Source organism: Scyliorhinus canicula, unplaced genomic scaffold (genome assembly GCF_902713615.1).
Source record: "Scyliorhinus canicula unplaced genomic scaffold, sScyCan1.1, whole genome shotgun sequence".
Classification (NCBI taxonomy): Eukaryota; Metazoa; Chordata; class Chondrichthyes; order Carcharhiniformes; family Scyliorhinidae; genus Scyliorhinus; species Scyliorhinus canicula.
Genome location: NW_024055500.1, coordinates 4,070,589 through 4,086,453, shown reverse-complemented (window position 1 = coordinate 4,086,453; position 15,865 = coordinate 4,070,589). Strand labels below are relative to the sequence as shown.

Sequence of the window (15,865 nt, the reverse complement as noted above, 5' to 3'; positions counted from 1 at the left end):
ATCACCCGTCAGTACGCACTGTAATAGGGATATAGACTCAGTGTAAACACCCGTCAGTACGCACTGTAATAGGGATATAGACTCAGTGTAAACACCCGTCAGTACGCACTGTAATAGGGATATAGACACAGTGTAAACACCCGTCAGTACGCACTGTAATAGGGATATAGACTCAGTGTAAACACCCGTCAGTACGCACTGTAATAGGGATATAGACTCAGTGTAATCACCCGTCAGTACTCACTGTAATAGGGATATAGACTCAGTGTAAACACCCGTCAGTACGCACTGTAATAGGGATATAGACTCAGTGTAAACACCCGTCAGTACGCACTGTAATAGGGATATAGACTCAGTGTAAACACCCGTCAGTACGCACTGTAATAGGGATATAGACTCAGTGTAAACACCCGTCAGTACGCACTGTAATAGGGATATAGACTCAGTGTAAACACCCGTCAGTACGCACTGTAATAGGGATATAGACTCAGTGTAAACACCCGTCAGTACGCACTGTAATAGGGATATAGACTCAGTGTAAACACCCGTCAGTACGCACTGTAATAGGGATATAGACTCAGTGTAAACACCCGTCAGTACGCACTGTAATAGGGATATAGACTCAGTGTAAACACCCGTCAGTACGCACTGTAATAGGGATATAGACTCAGTGTAAACATCCGTTAGTACTCACTGTAATAGGGATATAGACTCAGTGTAAACACCCGTCAGTACGCACTGTAATAGGGATATAGACTCAGTGTAAACACCCGTCAGTACGCACTGTAATAGGGATATAGACTCAGTGTAAACACCCATCAGTACGCACTGTAATAGGGATATAGACTCAGTGTAAACACCCGTCAGTACGCACTGTAATAGGGATATAGACTCAGTGTAAACACCCGTCAGTACGCACTGTAATAGGGATATAGACTCAGTGTAAACACCCGTCAGTACGCACTGTAATAGGGATAAAGACAGTGTAAACACCCGTCAGTACGCACTGTAATAGGGATATAGACTCAGTGTAAACACCCGTCAGTACGCACTGTAATAGGGATATAGACTCAGTGTAAACACCCGTCAGTACGCACTGTAATAGGGATATAGACTCAGTGTAAACACCCGTCAGTACGCACTGTAATAGGGATATAGACTCAGTATAAACACCCGTCAGTACGCACTGTAATAGGGATATAGACTCAGTGTAAACACCCATCAGTACGCACTGTAATAGGGATATAGACTCAGTATAAACACCCGTCAGTACGCACTGTAATAGGGATATAGACTCAGTGTAAACACCCGTCAGTACGCACTGTAATAGGGATATAGACTCAGTGTAAACACCCGTCAGTACGCACTGTAATAGGGATATACACTCAGTGTAAACACCCGTCAGTACGCACTGTAATAGGGATATAGACAGTGTAAACACCCGTCAGTACGCACTGTAATAGGGATATAGACTCAGTGTAAACACCCGTCAGTACGCACTGTAATAGGGATATAGACTCAGCGTAAACACCCGTCAGTACGCACTGTAATAGGGATATAGACTCAGTGTAAACACCCGTCAGTACGCACTGTAATAGGGATATAGACTCAGTGTAAACACCCGTCAGTACGCACTGTAATAGGGATATAGACTCAGTGTAAACACCCGTCAGTACGCACTGTAATAGGGATATAGACTCAGTGTAAACACCCGTCAGTACGCACTGTAATAGGGATATAGACTCAGTGTAAACACCCGTCAGTACGCACTGTAATAGGGATATAGACTCAGTGTAAACACCCGTCAGTACGCACTGTAATAGGGATATAGACTCAGTGTAAACATCCGTTAGTACTCACTGTAATAGGGATATAGACTCAGTGTAAACACCCGTCAGTACGCACTGTAATAGGGATATAGACTCAGTGTAAACACCCGTCAGTACGCACTGTAATAGGGATATAGACTCAGTGTAAACACCCATCAGTACGCACTGTAATAGGGATATAGACTCAGTGTAAACACCCGTCAGTACGCACTGTAATAGGGATATAGACTCAGTGTAAACACCCGTCAGTACGCACTGTAATAGGGATATAGACTCAGTGTAAACACCCGTCAGTACGCACTGTAATAGGGATAAAGACAGTGTAAACACCCGTCAGTACGCACTGTAATAGGGATATAGACTCAGTGTAAACACCCGTCAGTACGCACTGTAATAGGGATATAGACTCAGTGTAAACACCCGTCAGTACGCACTGTAATAGGGATATAGACTCAGTGTAAACACCCGTCAGTACGCACTGTAATAGGGATATAGACTCAGTATAAACACCCGTCAGTACGCACTGTAATAGGGATATAGACTCAGTGTAAACACCCGTCAGTACGCACTGTAATAGGGATATAGACTCAGTATAAACACCCGTCAGTACGCACTGTAATAGGGATATAGACTCAGTGTAAACACCCGTCAGTACGCACTGTAATAGGGATATAGACTCAGTGTAAACACCCGTCAGTACGCACTGTAATAGGGATATAGACTCAGTGTAAACACCCGTCAGTACGCACTGTAATAGGGATATAGACAGTGTAAACACCCGTCAGTACGCACTGTAATAGGGATATAGACTCAGTGTAAACACCCGTCAGTACGCACTGTAATAGGGATATAGACTCAGCGTAAACACCCGTCAGTACGCACTGTAATAGGGATATAGACTCAGTGTAAACACCCGTCAGTACGCACTGTAATAGGGATATAGACTGTATAAACACCCGTCAGTACGCACTGTAATAGGGACAGAGACTCAGTGTAAACACCCGTCAGTACGCACTGTAATAGGGATATAGACTCAGTGTAAACACCCGTCAGTACGCACTGTAATAGGGATATAGACTCAGTGTAAACACCCGTCAGTACGCACTGTAATAGGGATATAGACTCAGTGTAAACACCCGTCAGTACGCACTGTAATAGGGATATAGACTCAGTGTAACACCCGTCAGTACGCACTGTAATAGGGATATAGACTCAGTGTAAACACCCGTCAGGACGCACTGTAATAGGGATATAGACTCAGTGTAAACACCCGTCAGTACGCACTGTAATAGGGATATAGACTCAGTGTAAACACCCGTCAGTACGCACTGTAATAGGGATATAGACTCAGTGTAAACACCCGTCAGTACGCACTGTAATAGGGATATAGACTCAGTGTAACACCCGTCAGTACGCACTGTAATAGGGATATAGACTCAGTGTAAACACCCGTCAGTACGCACTGTAATAGGGATATAGACTCAGTGTAAACACCCGTCAGTACGCACTGTAATAGGGATATAGACTCAGTGTAAACACCCGTCAGTACGCACTGTAATAGGGACAGAGACTCAGTGTAAACACCCGTCAGTACGCACTGTAATAGGGATATAGACTCAGTGTAAACACCCGTCAGTACGCACTGTAATAGGGATATAGACTCAGTGTAAACACCCGTCAGTACGCACTGTAATAGGGATATAGACTCAGTGTAAACACCCGTCAGTACGCACTGTAATAGGGATATAGACTCAGTGTAAACACCCGTCAGTACGCACTGTAATAGGGATATAGACTCAGTGTAAACACCCGTCAGTACGCACTGTAATAGGGACAGAGGCTCAGTGTAAACACCCGTCAGTACGCACTGTAATAGGGACAGAGACTCAGTGTAAACACCCGTCAGTACGCACTGTAATAGGGATATAGACCCAGTGTAAACACCCGTCAGTACGCACTGTAATAGGGATATATACCCAGTGTAACACCCGTCAGTGCGCACTGTAATAGGGACAGAGACTCAGTGTAAACACCCGTCAGTACGCACTGTAATAGGGAAATAGACTCAGTGTAAACACCCGTCAGTACGCACTGTAATAGGGATATAGACTCAGTGTAAACACCCGTCAGTACGCACTGTAATAGGGATATAGATTCAGTGTAAACACCCGTCAGTGCGCACTGTAATAGGGATATAGACTCAGTGTAAACACCCGTCAGTACGCACTGTAATAGGGAAATAGACTCAGTGTAAACACCCGTCAGTACGCACTGTAATAGGGATATAGACTCAGTGTAAACACCCGTCAGTACGCACTGTAATAGGGATATAGATTCAGTGTAAACACCCGTCAGTGCGCACTGTAATAGGGATATAGACTCAGTGTAAACACCCGTCAGTACGCACTGTAATAGGGAAATAGACTCAGTGTAAACACCCGTCAGTACGCACTGTAATAGGGATATAGACTCAGTGTAAACACCCGTCAGTACGCACTGTAATAGGGATATAGACTCAGTGTAAACACCCGTCAGTACGCACTGTAATAGGGATATAGACTCAGTGTAAACACCCGTCAGTACGCACTGTAATAGGGATATAGACTCAGTGTAAACACCCGTCAGTACGCACTGTAATAGTGATATAGACTCAGTGTAAACACCCGTCAGTACGCACTGTAATAGGGATACAGACTCAGTGTAAACACCCGTCAGTACGCACTGTAATAGGGATATAGACTCAGTGTAAACACCCGTCAGTACGCACTGTAATAGGGATATAGACTCAGTGTAAACACCCGTCAGTACGCACTGTAATAGGGATATAGACTCAGTGTAAACACCCGTCAGTACGCACTGTAATAGGGATATAGACTCAGTGTAAACACCCGTCAGTACGCACTGTAATAGGGATACAGACTCAGTGTAAACACCCGTCAGTACGCACTGTAATAGGGATATAGACTCAGTGTAAACACCCGTCAGTACGCACTGTAATAGGGATATAGACTCAGTGTAAACACCCGTCAGTACGCACTGTAATAGGGATATAGACTCAGTGTAAACACCCGTCAGTACGCACTGTAATAGGGATATAGACTCAGTGTAAACACCCGTCAGTACGCACTGTAATAGGGATATAGACTCAGTGTAAACACCCGTCAGTACGCACTGTAATAGGGATACAGACTCAGTGTAAACACCCGTCAGTACGCACTGTAATAGGGATATAGACTCAGTGTAAACACCCGTCAGTACGCACTGTAATAGGGATATAGACTCAGTGTAAACACCCGTCAGTGCGCACTGTAATAGGGATATAGACTCAGTGTAAACACCCGTCAGTACGTACTGTAATAGGGATATAGACTCAGTGTAAACACCCGTCAGTACGCACTGTAATAGGGATATAGACTCAGTGTAAACACCCGTCAGTACGCACTGTAATAGGGATATAGACTCAGTGTAAACACCCGACAGTACGCACTGTAATAGGGATATAGACTCAGTGTAAACACCCGTCAGTACGCACTGTAATAGGGATATAGACTCAGTGTAAACACCCGTCAGTACGCACTGTAATAGGGATATAGACGCTGTGTGTCATTAATCTTTGTGATTTGCAGGTGATTCGACATTTACAGCAGTTGTTAGCTGTTTTTGGTGAAGTGATTGGAACGGAACAACTCACTGAAGGTATATGAGATACTGTCCATGTAATTCATTCTCTTCGACTGGTTGAATATTTGTCACTCGCCTGTCACATGTTTAACGTGTTATCATGCCCTTTCATACACATCTTAATGCTCTTGTTTCTGTCACATAACACAGTAACGCTCACGTATCTGTGATGTACCTCAATAACTCTCACCTATCTGTTATTTATCTCAGTGACTCTCTCCTATCTGGCACTTACCTCAGTAACACTCTGATCTGTCGTGTACCTCAGGAACGCTCCTGTATCCCTCGCATAGCTGAGTAATGCTCTCGTACCTGTCACGTGACTCAGTGACACTCTCACATCTATCATGTACCTCAGTAACACCCTCCTACCCATTGTGTATCTCAGTAACGCTCTCATACCCATCGTGTACCTGAGTAACGCTCTCTTATCCATCATGTACCTCAGTAACACCCTCCTACCCATCGTGTATCTCAGTAACACTCTCTTATCCATCATGTACCTCAGTAACACCCTCCTACCCATCGTGTATCTCAGTACCACCCTCCTCCCCATCGTGTACCTGAGTAACGCTGTCTTATCCATCATGTACCTCAGTAACACCCTTCCATACCTCGTGTATCTCAGTACCGCTCTCGCATCCATCATGTACCTCAGTAACACCCTCCTACCCATCGTGTATCTCAGTAACGCTCTCGTACCCATCTGGGACCTCGTAACGCTCTTAAATTCATCATGTACCTCATTAACACTCTCATACCCATCGTGTACCTCAGTAACACCCTCATACCCATCGTGTATCTCAGTACTGCTCTCATATCCATCATGTACCTCAGTAACGCTCTTGTATCCATCGTGTACCTCAGTAACGCTCTCGTACCCATCTGGGACCTCATTAACGCTCTCGTATCCATTGTGTACCTCATTAACGCTCTCGTATCCATCGTGTATCTCAGTAACGCTCTTGTATCCATCGTGTATCTCAGTAACGCTCTTGTATCCATCGTGTACCTCATTAACCTCTCGTATCCATCGTGTACCTCATTAACGCTCTCGTATCCATCGTGTATCTCAGTAACGCTCTCATACACATCATGTATCTCAGTAACGCTCTCGTATCCATCGTGTATCTCAGTAACGCTCTTGTATCCATCGTGTACCTCATTAACGCTCTCATACCCATCGTGTATCTCAGTAACGCTCTCGTATCCATCGTGTACCTCATTAACGCTCTCATACCCATCGTGTATCTCAGTAACGCTCTCGTATCCATCGTGTACCTCATTAACGCTCTCATACCCATCGTGTATCTCAGTAACGCTCTCGTATCCATCGTGTACCTCATTAACGCTCTCATACCCATCGTGTATCTCAGTAACGCTCTCGTATCCATCGTATACCTCAGTAACGCTCTCATACACATCATGTATCTCAGTAACGCTCTCAAACCCATCGTGTATCTCAGTAACGCTCTCATATCCATCATGTACCTCATTAACGCTCTCGTATCCATCGTGTATCTCAGTAACGCTCTCATACACATCATGTATCTCAGTAACACTCTCATACCCATCGTGTACCTCAGTAACACCCTCATACCCATCGTGTATCTCAGTACTGCTCTCATATCCATCATGTACCTCAGTAACGCTCTTGTATCCATCGTGTACCTCAGTAACGCTCTCGTACCCATCTGGGACCTCATTAACGCTCTCGTATCCATTGTGTACCTCATTAACGCTCTCGTATCCATCGTGTATCTCAGTAACGCTCTTGTATCCATCGTGTATCTCAGTAACGCTCTTGTATCCATCGTGTACCTCATTAACCTCTCGTATCCATCGTGTACCTCATTAACGCTCTCGTATCCATCGTGTATCTCAGTAACGCTCTCATACACATCATGTATCTCAGTAACGCTCTCGTATCCATCGTGTATCTCAGTAACGCTCTTGTATCCATCGTGTACCTCATTAACGCTCTCATACCCATCGTGTATCTCAGTAACGCTCTCGTATCCATCGTGTACCTCATTAACGCTCTCATACCCATCGTGTATCTCAGTAACGCTCTCGTATCCATCGTGTACCTCATTAACGCTCTCATACCCATCGTGTATCTCAGTAACGCTCTCGTATCCATCGTGTACCTCATTAACGCTCTCATACCCATCGTGTATCTCAGTAACGCTCTCGTATCCATCGTATACCTCAGTAACGCTCTCATACACATCATGTATCTCAGTAACGCTCTCAAACCCATCGTGTATCTCAGTAACGCTCTCATATCCATCATGTACCTCAGTAACGCTCTCGTATCCATCGTGTATCTCAGTAACGCTCTCATACCCATCGTGTATCTCAGTAACGCTCTTGTACCCATCGTGTATCTCAGTAACGCTCTCATATCCATCATGTACCTCAGTAACGCTCTCGTATCCATTGTATACTGTGCATTAGATACTCATTGCCGCGTTTACATCCATTAACACACACCGGTCTTGCCCTCTATTTGACACAGAAAGCCAGACTGCCTTGGTGATGTTGTTGAAAGATATCCCACAGCGATTCCCGCAGGAATTTCAGACCGCCCTGATGGCAATCCCTCAAGAAGCTGCAAAGAAACTCTCTGCTGTGGTGTCGTCCTGAGGTAAGGAACAGTATTTCAAACTTCAGCTCCACAACCCCATGCTGAGGTTGGCTTCGATGTCCTGGATTTGAATCATGTCCAGACGGAGGCTAATGGTCTCTTCCCACTTGCTACCTTCCACAGGTGACCAGTCCTAGCCCTACAACGCAACTTAATTTACCGTCCTTCAGTAACGGAACTGGTTTTCCATATTTGCCTTGGTCCCATGTCTTACGTGGAAGACCATTCCAGCAACATTATTACGATTCCGGGACAGACCCCAACATTTGCGAGCTTTCCCGACAGGAATCCAAATATTTTTTAATTTGTAAGACTGTGAGGAAAAGATGCTTCGCTCCCGGACGAACTCCACACACACATAGGGATCTGTACATTAACACAAACTTTAATATTAAAACTAACTTTAACATAAAGGAAATAGCTGACAATTATCAATTAAACTTAACAATCAAATGAAACCCTTTACCTCCTAATTGCTAACTTTATCTCCAATCAAGCAAAACCCACCTCTAGTCAAAACCCATTCTCAAATACAGTCAGCAAACAAAGCAATACTTGCTGTATAGAGATGCCTTAGAGAGAGAGAGAGAGAACGTTCAGGAAACAGCCTGCTGATTCTTGTCCGTGGCAAACCATTGTTTTACTTGACAACTCTTTCCAGAAGTGGCTTTTCGGTTCCCAACCTGACTGCCCTCGACCCTGGCTGAATTAATCACATCCTCCTCATCCCACTCGAACCCCATGATTGCTTAAAGTTTATACGCAATGCCTCCAATCATCTACTCCCGAGAAATCATAACGCAAATTAGGCCTGTCCTTTTACACAAGTAATGTTTGAAATAAGGATTATCTTTTATGATGCCCTAATTACCCTTTCTGGTGGCTAGGTTTGAGCCTGTCTTTAAAAGCGGGATCTTTTAAACTATTACTGCAGCAGGTATACGCACACTAATCCAGACTTTCAACCATTCCTGCACTAGATCCAGATTCTACAAAATATATCTCAATTTCCTGTATACGTCGCAACAGTGCTGAGCTCCCTCAGTACCAACCCTCCGACAGTGCAGCACTCCCTCAGTACTGAACCCTCCGACAGTGCAGCACTCCCTCAGTACTGACCCTCCGACAGTGCAGAGCTCCCTCAGTACTGACCCTCTGACAGTGCAGCACTCCCTCAGTACTGACCCTCTGACAGTGCGGCACTCCCTCAGTACTGACCCTCTGACAGTGCGGCACTCCCTCAGTACTGACCCTCTGACAGTGCGGCACTCCCTCAGTACTGACCCTCCGACAGTGCAGCACTCCCTCAGTACTGACCCTCCAACAGTGCAGAGCTCCCTCAGTCCTGACCCTCTGACAGTGCGGCACTCCCTCAGTACTGACCCTCCAACAGTGCAGCACTCCCTCTGTACTGACCCTCTGACAGTGCGGCGCTCCCCCAGTATTGACCCTCTGACAGTGCGGAGCTCCCTCAAAATTGACCCTCTGACAGTGCAGCGCTCCCTCAGTACTGACCCTCTGACAGTGCAGCACTCCCTCAGTACTGACCCTCTGACAGTGCGGAGCTCCCTCAGCACTGACCCTCTGACAGTGCAGCACTCCCTCAGTACTGACCCTCTGACAGTGCGACACTCCCTCAGTACTGAACCTCTGACAGTGCAGCACTCCCTCAGTACTGACCCTCTGACAGTGCAGCACTCCCTCAGTACTGCCCTCTGACAGTGCAGCACTCCCTCAGTACTGACCCCCTGACAGTGCAGCGCTCCCTCTCTACTCACCCTCTGACAGTGCAGCACTCCCTCAGTACTGACCCTCTGACAGTGCGGTACTCCCTCAGTACTGAGCCTCTGACAGTGCAGCACTCCCTCAGTACTGACCCTCTGACAGTGCGGAGCTCACTCAATACTGACCCTCTGACAGTGCGGCACTCCCTCAGTACTGACCCTCTGACAGTGCGGCACTCCCTCAGTACTGACCCTCTGACAGTGCGGCACTTCCTCAGTACTGACCCTCTGACAGTGCGGAGCTCCCTCAGCACTGACCCTCTGACAGTGCGGAGCTCCCTCAGCACTGACCCTCTGACAGTGCGGCACTCCCTCAGTACTGACCCTCTGACAGTGCGGCACTCTCTCATTGCTGACTCTCTGACAGTGCGGCACTCCCTCAATAATGACCCTCTGACAGTGCGGCTCTCCCTCAGTACTGACCCTCTGACAGTGCAGCACTCACTCAGTACTGACCCTCTGACAGTGCGGCACTCACTCAATACTGACCCTCTGACAGTGCGGCACTCCCTCAGTACTGACCCTCTGACAGTGCGGCACTCCCTCAGTACTGACCCTCTGACAGTGCAGCACTCCCTCACTACTGACCCTCTGACAGTGCGGCACTCCCTCAGTACTGACCCTCTGACAGTGCGGCACTCCCTCAGTACTGACCCTCTGACAGTGCGGCACTCCCTCAGTACTGACCCTCTGACAGTGCGGCGCTCCCTCAGTACTGACCCTCTGACAGTGCGGCACTCCCTCAGTACTGACCCTCTGACAGTGCGGCACTCCCTCAGTACTGACCCTCTGTCAGTGCGGCACTCCCTCAGTACTGACCCTCTGACAGTGCAGCACTCCCTCAGTACTGACCCTCTGACAGTGCGGCACTCCCTCAGTACTGACCCTCTGACAGTGCAGTACTCCCTCAGTACTGACACTCTGACAGTGAAGCATTCCCTCAGTACTGACCCTCTGACAGTGCGGCACTCCCTCAGTACTGACCCTCTGACAGTGCAGCACTCCCTCAGTACTGACCCTCTGACAGTGCGGCACTCCCTCAGTACTGACCCTCTGACAGTGTAGCACTCCCTCAGTACTGACCCTCCGACAGTGCGGCACTCCCTCAGTACTGACCCTCTGACAGTGCGGTGCTCCCTCAGTACTGACCCTCTGACAGTGCGGCACTCCCTCAGTACTGACCCTCTGACAGTGCGGCACTCCCTCAGTACTGACCCTCTGACAGTGCAGCTCTCCCTCAGTACTGACCCCCTGACAGTGCGGCACTCCCTCAGTACTGACCCTCTGACAGTGCGGCACTCCCTCAGTACTGACCCTCTGACAGTGCGGCACTCCCTCAGTACTGACCCTCTGACAGTGCGGCACTCCCTCAGTACTGACCCTCTGACAGTGCAGCACTCCCTCAGTACTGACCCTCTGACAGTGTGGCGTGTGTTTCGTCCTGTTGCTGACATTGTTTAGGTAGAGAATCGTGTATTGCTCCTCTGTGCCAGTAACTGGATGTCTTTGTGTTCTATCCCTCTCTCCAGTTCACTCGTTACAATTGGTTTAAAGACTGAACATGCCCTGTGTCCCAGTGCAGTCAGACACGCAACAAAGCCATTGGACACCTCTGTGCTGTACGCTGATGGCCATTCCCGCAATCTGAACATCCCTCATCATCTGAAGGGAAAGTATGAAGCAAAAATGGTTAACGCTCCCTTTGGGGAGTTTTTGAAAGACGTTACCTGTTCCGAAGAGCACGTTGCCACAGTTTGTTGGTTGTGTGTTATTTTTTTAAGCCCTGTTGCTGACGAGCGGCAAATTTATTGTGTTTCTGCTGCCAAGGAAGAAAGTGTTTCAGGACCGATTTTGTGGAATGAATTTTATTGCGGTTTGTGAAAATATTCTTCAGTTGATTTAATAAAAGCCGACAAAAGAAGGTGCTTTTTGGGGTTTCTGTTACTGTTGTTTAATGCTGACCGTTATGTTGTTTAGTCCTTGCCACAACCACCAAGCTAGAGTCATTGACTAGTTTCTCGGCGGTTGTGGCAAGGACTAAGCAACATAACGGGCTACAAAGCGAAGCCGAGCAGTATCTCTGGCAGCAGCGCACCCCTCCTCGATGAACTTAATGCATTCTATGCTCGGTTCGAGCAGGTAACTAACAATCCGCTGTCTAGTGCCCCAGCAGCCCATAATTCACCCATACCCACCATCACAGTTTCCGATGTCAGATCGGCCTTCCTGAAAGTGAACCCACGGAAGGCGATGGGCCCGGACGGGATCCCTGGTCGTGCACTCAGAGCCTGCGCATACCAGCTGGCAGAGGTATTCACAGACATCTTTAACCTATCCCTACTCCACTCCGAGGTCCCCACTTGCTTCAAGAAGACCACCATCATACCGGTACCAAAGAAGAACCAGGCAACGTGCCTCAATGACTACCGCCCGGTGGCCCTGACGTCAGTTGTAATGAAGTGCTTCGAGAGGTGATCATGAAGCGCATCACCTCCATACTCCCGGAACGCCTTGACCCACTTCAATTCGCATACTGTCGCAACCGGTCCACATCAGACGCCATTTCCCTGGCCCTACACTCATCCCCACTCATCTCGAAAACAAGGACTCCTACATCAGACTCCTATTTATTGACTACAGCTCCGCCTTCAACACCATAATCCCAGCCAAGATCATATCAAAGCTCCAAAACCTAGGACTTGGCTCTCCACTCTGCAACTGGATCCTTGGATTTTCTGACCAACAGACCACAGTCAGTAAGAATGAACACCAACACCTCCTCCACAATAGTCCTCAATACCGGGGCCCCACAAGGCGGCGTACTTAGCCCACTACTCTACTCCCTGTACACACACGACTGCGTGGCAAAACTTGGTTCCAACTCCATCTACAAGTTTGCTGACGATACGACCATAGTGGGCCGGATCTCGAATAACGACGAGTCAGAATACAGGAGGGAGATGGAGAACCTAGTGGAGTGGTGCAGCGACAACAATCTCTCCCTCAATGCCAGCAAAACTAAAGAGCTGGTCATTGGCTTCAGGAAGCAAAGTACCGTACACACCCCTGTCAGCATCAACGGGGCCGAGGTGGAGATGGTTAACAGTCTCAAATTCCTCGGGGTGCACATCACCAAAAATCTGTCCTGGTCCACCCACGTCGATGCTACCACCAAGAAAGCACAACAGCGCCTATACTTCCTCAGGAAACTAAGGAAATTCGGCATGTCCACATTAACCCTTACCAACTTTTAAAGATGCACCATAGAAAGCATCCTGTCTGACTGCATCACAGCCTGGGTATGGCAACTGCTCGGCCCAGGGCCGCAAGGAACTTCAGAGAGTCGTGAACCCGCCCAGTCCATCACACGAACCTGCCTCCCATCCATCGACTCCATCTACACCTCCCGCTGCCAGGGGAAAGCGGGCAGCATAATCAAGGATCCCTCCCACCCGGCTTACTCACTCTTCCAACTTCTTCCATCGGGCAGGAGATACAGAAGTCTGAGAACACGCACGAACAGACTCAAAACCAGCTTCTTCCCCGCTGTTACCAGACTCCTAAATGACCCTCTTATTGACTGGCCTGATCTCTTTGCACATCTTCTCGATTGAGTAGTACTACACTCCGTGTTCTTCACCCGATGCCTGTGTCTATGTTTTGTACCTTGTGTATTTATCTTTTCATGTACGGCATGATCTGTCTGGACTGTACGCAGGACAATACCTTGGTACAAGTGACAATAAATCAAATTCAAATCCATGTGAGACCCTATCAAAAGCTTTGCTGAAGTCTCGGTAGACTACAAAGAAAAAAGAAGAGAAAAGTACAGCACAGGAACAGGCCCTCCGGCCCTCCAAGCCCGTCCCGACCATGCTGCCCATCTAAACTACAATCTTCTACACTTCCTGGGTCCGTATCCCTCTATTCCCATCCTATTCATGTATTTGTCAAGATGCCCCTTAAACGTCACTATCGTCCCTGCTTCCACCATTTCCTCCGGCAGCAAGTTCCAGGCACCCACTACCCTCTGTGTAAAAAAAAACTTGCCTCGTACATCTCCTCTAAACCTTGCCCTCGCACCTTGAACCTATGCCCCCTAGTAATTGACCCCTCTACCCTGGGGAAAAGCCTCTGACTATCCACTCTGTCTATGCCCCTCATAATTTTGTGGACCTCTATCAGGTCGCCCCTCAACCTCCGTCGTTCCAGTGAGAACAAACCGAGTTTATTCAACCGCTCCTCATAGCTAATGCCCTCCATACCAGGCAACATCCTGGTAAATCTCTTCTGCACCCTCTCTGAAGCCTCCACATCCTTCTGGTAGTGGGGCGACCAGAATTCAACACTGTACTCCCAAGTGTGGCCCAGCTAAGGTTCTATACAGCTGCAACATGACTTGCCAATTCTTATACTCAATGCCCCGGCCAATGAAGGCTAGCATGCCGTATGCCTTCTGATGTGGAGATGCCGGCGTTGGACTGGGGTGAGCACAGTCAGAAGTCTTCCAACACCAGGTTAAAGTCCAACAGGTTTGTTTCAAACACGAGCTTTCGGAGCGCAGCTCCTTCCTCAGGTGAATGGAGAGGCCGGTACAGGAATTGAACCCATGCTGCTGGCTTCCAACAGGTTCCAGCGTCTGGCGAGACCATGCAGACGCTGCAACAACGGGTGAGCGGGCATCGCGTGACAATCGCCCAGTCGGGGAACACTTCAGCAGTCACGGGCATTCAGCCTCTTATCTCCGGGTAAGCGTTCGCCAAGTCAGGGCAGCGCGGTAGCATTGTGGATGGCACAATCGCTTCACATCTCCAGGGTCCCAGGTTCGATTCCGGCTTGGGTCACTGTCTGTGCGGAGTCTGCACGTCCTCCCCGTGTGTGCGTGGGTTTCCTCAGGGTGCTCCGGTTTCCTCCCACAGTCCAGAGATGTGCAGGTTGGGTGGATTGGCCGTGATAAATTGCCCTTAGCGTCAAAAATTGCCCTTAGTGTTGGGTGGGGTTACTGGGTTATGGGGATAGGGTGGGGTTACTGGGTTATGGGGATAGGGTGGAGTTGTTGACCTTGGGTAGGGTGCTCTTTCCAAGAGCCGGTGCAGACTCGATGGGCTGAATGGCCTCCTTTAGCCAAGACTTTTAGCCAAGTTCCGCACACATGAGTACGGCCTCGACCGTACAGTTTTCGTCTCCTTCTCTGAGGAAGAATGTTCTTGCTCTCGAGGGAGTGCAGCGAAGGTTTACCAGACTGATGGGACTGTCATACGAGGAGAGATTGACGAGGTTGGGATTGTTCTCGCTGGAGTTCAGAAGAATGAGGAGGGATCTCATAGAGATTTATAAAATTCTAACAGGACTGGACAGGGTAGATGCAGGGAAGATGTTACCAATGATGGGTGTGTCCAGAACCAGGGGTCACATAAGAACTAGGAGCAGGAGTAGGCCATCTGGCCCCTCGAGCCTGCTCCGCCATTCAATGAGATCATGGCTGATCTTTTGTGGACTCAGCTCCACTTTCCGGCCCGAACACCATAACCCTTAATCCCTTTATTCTTCAAAAAACTATCTATCTTTACCTTAAAAACATGTAATGAAGGAGCCTCAACTGCTTCACCGGGCAAGGAATTCCATAGATTCACAACCCTTTGGGTGAAGAAGTTCCTCCTAAACTCAGTCCTAAATCTACTTCCCCTTATTTTGAGGCTATGTCCCCTAGTTCTGTTTTCACCCGCCAGTGGAAACAACCTGCCCGCATCTATCCTACCTATTCCCTTCATAATTTTAAATGTTTCTATAAGATCCCCCCTCATCCTTCTAAATTCTAACGAGTACAGTCCCAGTCTACTTAACCTCTCCTCATAATCCAACCCCTTCAGCTCTGGGATTAACCTAGTGAATCTCCTCTGCGCACCCTCCAGCGCCAGTAC

General features: G+C 48.1%; 1 protein-coding gene across 1 annotated transcript in view; it reads left to right on the top strand.

Annotated features, from left to right (window-relative positions):
• ipo4 (importin 4) overlaps positions 1-11,869 on the top strand; it is a 75,752-nt gene extending 63,883 nt beyond the window's left edge. Inside the window, exons 24-26 of the mRNA XM_038788178.1 lie at positions 5,456-5,525; positions 8,032-8,160; positions 11,474-11,869. Of these exons, the coding sequence (XP_038644106.1) occupies positions 5,456-5,525; positions 8,032-8,159 (198 nt within the window). The 3' untranslated portion in view covers position 8,160; positions 11,474-11,869. The remainder of the gene's footprint in view (positions 1-5,455; positions 5,526-8,031; positions 8,161-11,473) is intronic.
• The last annotated feature ends 3,996 nt before the right edge of the window (positions 11,870-15,865 follow it).